The sequence below is a fragment of the Chrysoperla carnea genome, chromosome 1, assembly GCF_905475395.1.
Source record: "Chrysoperla carnea chromosome 1, inChrCarn1.1, whole genome shotgun sequence".
Lineage (NCBI taxonomy): Eukaryota > Metazoa > Arthropoda > Insecta > Neuroptera > Chrysopidae > Chrysoperla > Chrysoperla carnea.
The window spans coordinates 114,205,223-114,216,742 of NC_058337.1; the positions used below are offsets into that span (position 1 = coordinate 114,205,223).

General features: G+C 28.7%; 2 protein-coding genes across 2 annotated transcripts in view; one reads left to right on the forward strand and one right to left on the reverse strand.

Moving 5' to 3' along the window:
• The window catches only part of LOC123305600, an 82,699-nt gene extending 80,767 nt beyond the window's left edge, over positions 1 to 1,932 (forward strand). Inside the window, exons 7-9 of the mRNA XM_044887369.1 lie at positions 125 to 256; positions 480 to 564; positions 1,798 to 1,932. Of these exons, the coding sequence (XP_044743304.1) occupies positions 125 to 256; positions 480 to 564; positions 1,798 to 1,843 (263 nt within the window). The 3' untranslated portion in view covers positions 1,844 to 1,932. The remainder of the gene's footprint in view (positions 1 to 124; positions 257 to 479; positions 565 to 1,797) is intronic.
• Positions 1,933 to 2,848: 916 nt separating this feature from the next.
• On the reverse strand, positions 2,849 to 10,805 carry LOC123293687 (HEAT repeat-containing protein 1 homolog). Its single transcript, XM_044874579.1, has 5 exons — positions 10,662 to 10,805; positions 9,417 to 10,594; positions 7,194 to 7,968; positions 6,163 to 7,037; positions 2,849 to 6,045 (listed from the first exon to the last, which is right to left on the reverse strand). The coding sequence occupies exons 2-5, from the start codon at positions 10,583 to 10,585 to the stop codon at positions 2,913 to 2,915; spliced, it is 5,952 nt and encodes a 1,983-aa protein (XP_044730514.1). The 5' UTR covers positions 10,586 to 10,594; positions 10,662 to 10,805; the 3' UTR covers positions 2,849 to 2,912.
• Between the last annotated feature and the right edge of the window lie 715 nt (positions 10,806 to 11,520).

Here is an 11,520-nt window from a genome sequence, read left to right on the forward strand (position 1 = left end):
TATTTATTCATAATTCAAATGATAATAATATTAAAAGACCTCACATCCATCAATTTATTAATATAATAATCGCTCCACAATTATTTACTTAAGTCTATTCTTTTTTTTCTGTTTCAAAACACAGATACAACGATTACAATATATAATTTGAACAACTTAACTTCCAACGAAATACTAGTTTTAAATAATCATTCGACTGACTTAGCAGCAGCCAATCAGCACTCAAATACAATGCAGAAAGCGATGCAAATACATGGTAAAGTTGTCTGCAAATCTTTTTTTATTTTATTTATCCAAAAATATTTTATTAAAATGAAACAAATGTTTTTAAAAATGGTTTATTTTTATGGTAAAAGTTTTTTTTCTTCAAGTAATAATTGTTTCATTTTATTAAATAATGGATAATTTATTTGCGTCGGGTAACGACCCCCGAATTTAAGTCTGTTTTATAATAATAAAGTTTGTTTTCTTTGTTTTAGAGTATGTGATACCAGGACTGATTATTTTGGCATTATTTTCAGTGAATGCAGTTATTGTTTACTTTATACATAGACAAAGGAAAAAGTAAGTTGATTTTATTTTGCTTTGTTGCTTTGTTTTAAAAATATACGTTTAATTAATTAAGTGATTTGAAAACGTGCTTAGTTTAAAATATAATGAATCCGCATTAATTTAATTTTTGTTAGTGTTCCGTACCGAATATTTTTGCATTGGTATTTCTCTTTTACAAAATTGTATACAGGGTGGGTCATTTTAATCTATAATGGTTAATAGCTCGTTTGGTACCGCTCGTTTTGTAGTGAACCAATCAAAAAATAACTTACAGAAGTTGTAGAGTTTGATAGGGGATATCATGTTCTCATATCAAATTGGACCTAATTGTCCGGATTGCTTTAATAGTCAATTTAAATCCTAAAAGGTAAGAGATAGAAAAACACTTTAAATTAGAATATGATCTTCATCTTCTGAAAAACATTTTTTCGAAAATCGTTTTCGAAGGAAATTTGACTTAAAAAAGAAAAGATGCTAAGTTTAGAAAAACTTTTTGGACAATAATCAGGTATATTTTCAAGATTAATTGAAAATCAAGGTCAAATGATCTGGAATCAAGGTCAAATGACCTAACGATTTTCGAAAAAATGTTTTGAATAAAAATTGTTAGTTTTTTTATTCGAATCAACTTTCTAATTTAAAGCTCATTCTATTACTCATCTTTTAGGATCTAAATTGACTATTAAATCAATCCAGAGGACAAGTTCCAACCTGGTGTCTGAACACGATGTTCCCCATCAATCCCCCCCCCCCCGCAGCAACTTTTCTTTAGGTTATTTTTTGATTGGTTGAGCTATTAGCCATAAAACAAGACTGAAAAGTGTATATAAATTGGTACAAAGCTCATTCGTAAAGCTCATCACAATAAAGGCCTCATTTCCCTTTTTATATATTCAATTTTTTTGAAAACGTTCATATAATTTTTTCTATATTAAGGCATAGTATTCGAGGGCACCTCTATTCGAGCCATGATGAAAACTCTATTCATAGCCACCCAACTTGCATAACTCGGTCGTCAATATTTTTAGCAGTCCAATGGACTATCATCAAAAATTTAAAATTATTAAAATACATAAGAAATCCTGAGATTTTTCTCAATTTTTGAACAATTGAGAAATTATTAAAATCTGTCTCTCTCTCTCTCTCTCTCTAGTAAATTTGTTCCAAATCCAGGAAAAATTTTTAAACCTAGAAATTAGCATTTACTATTTTAAAAATTTAAATACAATATTTTAATCTTTTTAGAAATAATGCACATTTGGCAGAAGAAGAGTTAGCTGTAATTAGCTGAAACAAATGTAGCGTTAAGTGGAAGAAAAAGTCGAAGAAAATTATGCAAAATGCACACAGTCAATAAATTGAAGAAAAAAAATTAAAAGATATTACAAAAAATTTATAATTTATTTTTTTATAATTTGAATCATTAAAATTTTTACATTAAAATTGTTTTTATTTCAAGTCCAATTTTGTTATTTATTTTCCAAATATTATTTTTATAATATGACGTCCATACTTGATAGTTTCAAAATAAATTGCTCAAAATTAGAATTAAAATTTATTTCCAATTTTATGTATTTTTTCATAAAATATCGAAATATTAAAAGTTACAAAGTTTTCTGAAAAGTTAATAATTCCTTAATCCCTATTATACCTTTTTTCTTTTTGGCATAAACTAAATACTTCGCTAGCTAGTCCATGGGTATAGGATGGTGGCAGATAAAATTTATAGTTGAAAAACAAAGTAAAAATTTGAAAATTTAAAAAAAAATAAATCGCGAAAGTGAAAAATTAAAAATATGTAGTTTCTGTGTTGTCGCCCAAAACCGCATACGAAGGGTGACATCATCGTATCTTTTGATTATTTAAGGTAATGAAGACCCACAAAACATAGCATCCAGTTCATAAAACGATTAAATGTATATTTTTCGAAGTGTCTCCAGATTGACTCCGATATATAAGCTTTTGTTGCACGATTTTAGATGCTGATGTCTGTCTGTCTGCGGCACCGTAGCTCTTATACTGGTAAACCGATTGTTCAGTTTTTCAAGTGTACAAACATTGATATATCAACCTACATGCAGGGTATTCAAACAATTAATTCTGTTAGTTATTATTTTCATTTGGTTTTCCACTATAGGACTCAATTTTACTTTCAAAAGACAAATACGACATTTTAATAACAAATTGATTTTTATATTTTCTAAAATTATAAATTGAATAACATTTTTGACAAGGTTATTTTAGACTAATTAATTATTACGTTACTAATTACTTAAAATTAATTACAACTAATTACAACCTATTATGATTAAAACTAGGATGCGATACACAAATAATAAATTACTCATAATTTACAGTTTTTAAAAATATTTTTGTAAAGGTTCCCCAAGAACTTTTTCTAATTCTTGCACTGCATTTTTACATGCAGCTTCAACTGCTTCATCTTCATCCTCTAATAATTCACTCAAAAATGGTATAGTTTCCGGTAATAATGGAAGAAAATCTTCCCCCAATTTTTTAGCCATTTCACACAAAGTTTTTAAACCAGCTAAACGTACTAACGGTAAATTATGTCGGGTTTTAAGTAAAACCTGATAATTTAATTGTTTCCACAGCGAGTCATCTGCCGTGGCCACAGCAAAATGTCCAATACATTCAACTAATATATTATCAATACGATATTTTAATTTATCTTCACCACCGATCGTATTTTCTAATTGATCTACAATCGATTGCATTAACAATTCGAAACGATCATTGTTAATAAAATTTTGATTGTCATAGAGAAAAACGTAATTTAAAGTTTGTAAAATATAATTAACAAGAATGCAACATTTTTCTTCGTCCATTTCAAAAAAGAGTTGCTCTGATTTGAAATTATTACATTTATCTAATAAACTTGCCGCATTTTTCAAAAAATGTCCAGCAAATAAAACAAATAAACCTTTCAAATTATCAGCAATATCTCGGGATACACGATAAAATGTAATCGCACGAGTTTTATGTTCTGAATTTTCTTCTCGGGTTGCCCAATCGAATATTTTGAAATACAACGGTTTAAATGATGATTCGGATAATTTTAAAACTAGTGAAACTAAAGCATTCACTGTATGACCTTCCACTAAAGAAATTTGATTTTCCTCTATATCATTTTCAACGTTATCTGATCGAAATTGTAGTGCAGATAAGAAAAAATCACTTAATTCAATTTGGACTGTCTTTAAATTAGATCCATCTAAAACCTTAATACTTTCTGCTAAAATATTCATAGCATATGCGATTGCTGGTAATTGATCTAACGCTATTAATTTACCATAACTCTGAGCGATTGCCGGAATTAATACACGATGTGGTATAGTTTGTGCGATTTTCTGTACAATCGATTTTAATTTTGTTATAAGCGGGTCATTTTTTGGATTTACAGGTTGAGATGAATCCTCTATACACCATTTGGAGCATAAAATTGAGATATCCGTAATAATTTTTTCTAAGAATGGATTTAAGAACAACGGTAAAGTATCTAAAATTTTTTGAACTGCTGTTACAGTACTTAATAAAACTAGATCTGGTTGTTTTTTCATTTTTTGGGTGTTTAATATTTTTAAAATTACTGGCATAAACTTATTTAAGCTGTATAGCGAATGGACTCGTAAATTATTACAAAGTTCAGCAAAACAGAGAATTAGCGAAGCTAACACATTATCTTGTATTTTTTTAACCTTTAATAGTGCCACAACTTGATCCAAAATTGGGCGGAATTTTTCAGGATTATTTGTAGCTAAACGTTTTGCTAATAGTTTTAGTGAGAATAATGCAGTTTGTTGATTTAATTCTTCTTCAGTTTCTTGTGAAGATTTTTTATCGATCGTAACAATTACACGCATTAGCGGTTCAATTAAATTGAATAAGTTTTCATTATCTGTCGTTTCCGTAATAAAATCGTTCTGCAATTGTAATTTTGAATTGAGTAATTCCATAGCTTTTCGCCGTACCGCAGGTAAATTATGTGACATTAATCCGCGTACAACCAACAAAAACATATCCGAAGTTAGTAAAGAATTAATATTATCTAAAATATCAAAACAATGATGAAGCATTACTTTCCAATATTTAGCCTGAGGTTTTCCATTATATTCCTCAGCACATTTCGATACACTGTGAATATATGATAAAATCGTAATAATAAATTTTCGATATAGAGGTTCTAAATTCTGTGACTTATCATCTGGTAGCAGAGCTATATTTCGAATTAAACTTGGTGCACCTAAAATTGTAAGGACGCTCGTCACAATTGTATACTTAAAATGACGAAATTCTTTAGGGGTACGTTTTTCGATACCAAAAAATCTATCGGTAGTTTTATTAGTTTCATTATCAATTGGTAAGTTTTTAAGATAGTCAATTAATTGTATACATGTAAATAATATTATATCGGGCGCAAATTGAGAAATTATTGAATTCGCAATTTCTAAACGTTTTGGTAACTCATTCGAAACTAATGAATGTTTTGTTTGTACTGGTTGAGTTTCGTGTGCATGTAGTACATGAGACTCAAAAACTAGTGCCAAGAAAATCCATAAACTATTTTTCTCCCCAAATGTTATCAATAATTTCTCAAACAATGGAACACGTCGATGTACGGGTACATCCACTAATACATCAACAAAAACACGTAAAATTGGGATAATACGTTCGAAACTTGTATCCTGCTTCTGATTCTCATTATTAACTAAAATTGGTATAATAATATCAATAATTTTCGTAATAATTTGGAAGCTATACGCATCATCATGCCGTAAAACACTCGATCCCATAAAAGTAAATATTGCAACAATGTGATGTAAAACTTGTTCTGGGAACATTCCAGAAATATGGGATAACAGTAATAAAGCATGATGGTGTGTTTGTGGATTTTGTGTAGCTCGAATACATTGTACAATTAATTCAATATTAAATGCAGACTCTGGTAATAAATGCTTTTGAGTCCATTTTGTAGCTTGTGGAGATAACTTTTGACTACAATTTAGAATACATGATAAAATTAATTGTTTTGGATATTCTAACGACGCTTGTTCCTCAAAATCTAAACATTTCTTAAGAATATCAAATAAAATTGGTAAAATTAAATGTACATTGTGTAATTTTTTCTTATTTTGTAAGAATTCTAACGCAGTAATACCACATTTCCATTCTGTTTTATCCAATGTGTCAATTTTAGGTATCACTGAAATACGTCTACTTTTTTTAGTTTCATTTTGTACCGTAACTTCATGCATTTGTTCAAATATTGATCGGAAAAAGCTTGCATTTAATTCAATACGCTTAAAAAATTTCGTAATAGCGCTACGAATTTCGGATATGTCTAAATTTGTGGCCAAATTTATAATCGAACATATAAGCTTAATTTGTCCATCTTCAGGTAAACGTTCAAAAACATCTTTATCGAAAGTATCCAACAATAATTCTAAACAATAGTGATTTTTATTATTTAAAATATATTTTACTCTAAATTTTTCAAACATTATCATTATTAACCGCCAAATATTTGAATTATTTTCTATAGATATATTATCAATGGTATCGCTATTTATCTTTGATATTATAGCTAACATTATCTCTGATTGAAAAACGTTAAATATTTGAATTTCTCCATTTGTTTTTAATAAATTATAGGCGACAAGTGATAATTGATCTAATATTTCTTTTGAATTTATCAGCGATAACATTTTAAAAAGTGATGATGTCACATAAACAGGATAGTCCTGTTTAATTGATAATGTAAGTAAATGATTTAAAGTATTTTTTGAATTCTCTTTATCACCTTTTGTTAACGATTTTTGTACCGAAAGATCAGGGGATAAAATTGTGTACAAAATCATAGGTAATTGTTCATGGTCTAACATAATTTCACTTTGACGATTTAATAAAGAGTTTATTAAAAATGAAAATCCCTTTTTTTCCTTCGTAAGTAATTGATGAATATTTTCTAAAACATTCATAGAGCTTTTACGAATTTCCGAATCTTGAGACATGAATAAAAATAAGACTGATATAATAAAGTTATTATCAGGGCTGAAATTATTCAACCATTCAATTTTATCTGAATTTTTTATAATAATATCGTTAGTAATTGTTAAAGCGGCCATTTGCAATTCTTTATCAACAATGGATTGTGGCACACTAAAAAAGTTACTTAAGATTATTAGCTGATTTTTAACTTCGGAGGAAATTTTATTTAAAAATTTATAAACGATTGATTTGTAATTGGAATCGTTTACGCCATCCTTAAATAATTTCCCACAAATTATCATTTCAAAACAAGACAATAAGTTTCTTAATTCAGAATTTGTTGTAAGATCATATAGTTTGAATTCTAGATTAAACACAGATTTTTCGAGGACTGTTTCAATACATAAGATAATTAATTCGTCAGGTAAGATATTCTTTCGAGCGGATTCGATTAGATTAAAAATATTTCCACTACTCTTAATACGTTTTGCATTTAAATTTAATTTCGATAATAATTTTAAAATTTTACATAAATTTTCTCGAGTGCAGTTATCTGGTATAGTCGAATTCATATACGCTAGAGCTAAAGCAATTTGGAAAATTTGCTTTTTTTCATTTAAAATTTCAATAACCTCTAAAATTTTAGAAATATCACCTGTTTGATTTTTTGAGCTAAATATTTCTTGAGAAGCAATTTTACAAAATTCTTCTGGAGAATTGTTCTTGGCTTGTACAGCTAACTTGCTGTTTCTCACCAAAATTGGATGTTTTTTAGCAAATTTCGATGGTAGAATAATTTTCGATAAAAGTTTTAATTCATCGTCATTGTTTGGGAATAAAAATGGCAAAATCGTAATAAATAAATGTGTTTCATTTTGAATTTCGATTTGACCTGAAGTTAAAATAGCTAAAATACGTTCTTTAATTCGAATTGAGCTAACTGTTGATAAAATTTCGATTAATTTTGAGTATAAATCAGAGCCGAGTAATTCAATTAACGATGTATTCGAAAATTCTAATAAACTATCAATTACTTTAGTATTTTTATCTTCGAAACGTTGAATTAATTGAGGTTTCAAAAACTCTTGATCTTTTAACGACATTTTAAAATAATTCTGTGTTAAATAACGTATTGCATCAACGCGTTGATTTACATCATGATGACATAATTTATCAAAAATACTAAATGCGGTTTTACTTAAAATTACTTCAGACATTTCGGATTTCATAACTTTTTCTAGAGTTTGTTTTTGTTTTGAATTTAAACTATTTTCTTCGTTGTATGATAATGTGATGATTTTCTTATAAGTCTCGGGATAAATTGAATGCAATTCCTTTAAAAATGTACAATACCATGAGTTCATTGTGGATTCGTCTTTTTTTGCATTGTATGTTTCTAATGACGTCCTGGAATGATACAAAAAAAAATGGTATTAGTTAAAATTCAAGAAATTACATTATTATACCATTTATATGAAATATACTAAAGTATATTAAGTTTAGTCCCAAGTTTGTAACGCTTAAAAATATTGATGCTACGAAAAAAAATTTGGTATATGTGTTCATAGAATCACCTAATTAGTCCATTTCCGTCTGTCTGTCGTTTGTCATCACGATTGCTCAAAAACGAAAAGAGATATCAAGCTGAAATTTTTATAGTGTGCTTAGGACGTAAAAAGTGAGGTCGAGTTCGTAAATGAGCAACATAGGTCAATTGGGTCCTGGGTCCGTAGAACCCATCTTGTAAACCGTTAGAGATAGAACAAATGTTTAAATATAAAAAATAAAGAATTTTTGTTTCAAACATTTTCTTGTAAACATCACTGTTTACCCACGAGGGCGCTAATTAGGTGAAAATTTTATAGTATGTATTAATATGGGAATATCAATTATGTGTGTGTGGCTATTTAAGAGTGAGTATCTTTCTTTATTAGTGTGACGTCAAAAAACAAACGATTGCGTCATCAACACTGTCTATACATGGTATTTTAACAATTAACTCAGTCAATTGTTTGTTTTCACTTGTTACTTTTGAACTTAAAATGTAAGACCATCAAATTCAAAAATTCGCTAGCTTCTGATTTTTTGATATTTAATCAGTATATTTAAAAATTTAAAAATTTCAAAAGAACCTAAAAGTTTCGAAAATCCAGTTCATTTGACTATCAGACAAATATTTTCAAAGAAAGTGCTTGAAATCCATCGTAAACCGGAATCGAGCGTTAACTGTTCGTATTAAGGTGTAGGGTGTAGAAACAAGTCAGTTTGATCAGAGAGGATGATCTTTAAATTTACGCGTGTAAACGCGCTTAAAAGTTCGTAATGACCAATGGTGCTGAAAAATCATGAAAATATTTTAAAATATTTTTGGATGATAAATTTAGAACTGTTGAAAAAGTCACAAGACAAAAAATGTTTAGAAATATCCAAAATATAAGATGAAATTTGTTTTGAATCAAATATTCGGTCAAAATCACACAATAATCGTTAGTTTTGTCTATATCTTTACATGAAAATTTGATGAAACGAACTTTTTTTGAATGCTTGTACCTAAAATACGACGGGGTTTAGGAAAATATGCCAAACGACATGCTTGAACATTTTAAAATTAAAAATTGGAATAGTTTTTTTAAATCTATTTTCATGATTTTTCAGCACCTTTAGTTATTATGAACTTCTAAGCGCGTAAATTTAAAGACCATACTTTCTGACTAAACTGTCTTATTTCTACATCCTCATACGAACAGTTTACACCAGGTCCCGTAAAAAACAGTTTTATTACCTCGATTATACATAGTAAGTCATTGTCAAGTAAAAAGTATATGTCACTGTAAAGCAAAAAAAAAAAAACTTACCTTAAAAGCTGCTCAGAGCCCATGTCATCCAATATAATAGCTTTTAACACGGTAATTACAAATTCCACAACTTTCGTCTTACCTTCAGACGAATCATTTTTTTGTAAATACTGTATAGCTCCAGTACACAATGCTATAATTAAAGATGTTAGTTCCACTCCCGAACTTGCTAACTCTTTTAAATATTGTAAAAACCATGTTTGCATTGATAACGTTTTTAATGCAAATTCTGGGAATGTTTTTAAATCTTGTGTTTGATATATTAACACTATCAGCAAACAAGACTTCGCTTGAATGTCGGCAATCGATACATTAGCCAATTTCGATAAAAATTTCTCGATTAAATTAAATTTTAATTTAGTTTTCACTAAGAGCAAAGCTAAAATCATGTAAGTCGACGATACATAATCGTTAACATTCGATGCCATTCCACTTAATAACGATGGTAAAATCGTTGAAATTTGTTCTTCGCTAATGGTTTTCGAATACTCTAAAGCTCCCATAATTGTTGTACAATAAAATGAATATTCAGCAACTAATAATTTTGCTTCCAAACCATGAACTTTAGTTTTTGCAGCAATATCTCGACAAATAAATTTCATAAATGAAATATTACTCGCACAATGATTCAATACCAAGGATTTGCCAAGAACAACATTAGCCTTTTGTGTCTTGTACATCCAATGCCATGGATCCGACGATTTACTTAGATCCAAAAGCCGCAAACATCTGATGAAAATGTTCGTTTCATGGTATGGTAAAATTAACGCAATGAAATCGTTCCTATTATATTCATGAATACGATAACGATTGATTAACCATTCCAGAGCTTGTTGAGCCGGTTTGAGCAAAAAATGTGGCGATATTAGATGTAAAAAATTTTTTATAATATCATTTAATTGATCATTATCTTTTTGAGTTTGTACAGCTCGTTCAAAACGTAACGAAGACTGTGAAAATATAGTCGTTTCGAAAATTTCGAACTTAGGATTAATTTTAATAAGGTCCTTAAGACCACTACGCCCTATATCTAAGACGGTGGCACGCTCAAATGTGGCAGCTTCCTTTGGGTCAAATAATAATGATGGTTTTTTCTTGTCACGTTGATCTAAGATTGATGTTTGTGGAGCGGCTAATCGCCGAAGTTGTTCAGCAAGTGATGTCGACATTTTGAGATCCTTAAAAATATTATTAAAAGTTAATATGCATTTTAATGGAGGTTACATTAGAAATAAAAAGACTTACTATAAATTCTTTTACTTTGAAATCTTCGAGCACGTTTTTTCTATTCACTTACGTTGACATTTTTAGCATTAGGTTTATTGATCACAAAGAGCACGTGTTAAATTTTTTTGTTGTCTTTATAATTAGTTATGAATTAGTTTCACTGATTCACCCTGTTGCTTCATACGATAGATGGAGACACTGATAACATGATGGTACATAGTGTTTCTCGTAAAATCATACTATCGACCGCGACGTTTTAGAGACTGTAAACGCGTAAAAATATTGTATATCCAACATTTGCATTATGCAATATATGAAGAGTATATTATTAAATATTTTCTGTAAAAAAGAATAGCGACTTGAATTTTTAACAAAAAGATCAGATACAGACAGTGAGCCTCATAAATCCTTAGCCTACCTCTTAAACCGAGGAAAGAGATGGAAGAAAAGTTCAATAGACCTTTTTCATGAAAAACAGAAATGTTTTTTGATAATTTTTTATGAAAATATAGGTCGAGTAGAGCCTGAAACTCAAAAATTACGCATTTTCAACAATAAAAACACCATGAAAAAAATTGTTAAAAAGTCACAATATTTGAAATATTTTAAAACGATTCTTTTTGGCTCCACCGCACACGTGATCTGTGATGTCAATTCGACAAGCAATGACAATAAAACAGTGTCAACAGTTGTATTAATGTAATATATGACTATTATCAACTTTAAATGACGTCAAATCAACCTTCGTATAACATCGTGAAATTTGAAAAAAGTTAAAATTTATGTAAAAATATACTTAAATATTCTGATTTCGAGTCATAAAAGCACTTTTTTCTTTTAAAATATTAAAATTAAAAATCGTAATTTTTAAACTGTA

Bases quoted from the DNA above. Each gene is read 5' to 3' on its own strand.
- LOC123293687 (XM_044874579.1), bottom strand. From the start codon at position 10,585: ATGTCGACATCACTTGCTGAACAACTTCGGCGATTAGCCGCTCCACAA. The intron at 7,969-9,416 runs GTAAGTTTTTTT...GTATCATTCCAG, and splicing joins GGCTCTGAGCAGCTTTTAAG to GACGTCATTAGAAACATACA. The intron at 6,046-6,162 runs GTTAGCTATAAT...AGTAAAATATAT, and splicing joins GTTTTTCAATCAGAGATAAT to TTTAAATAATAAAAATCACT.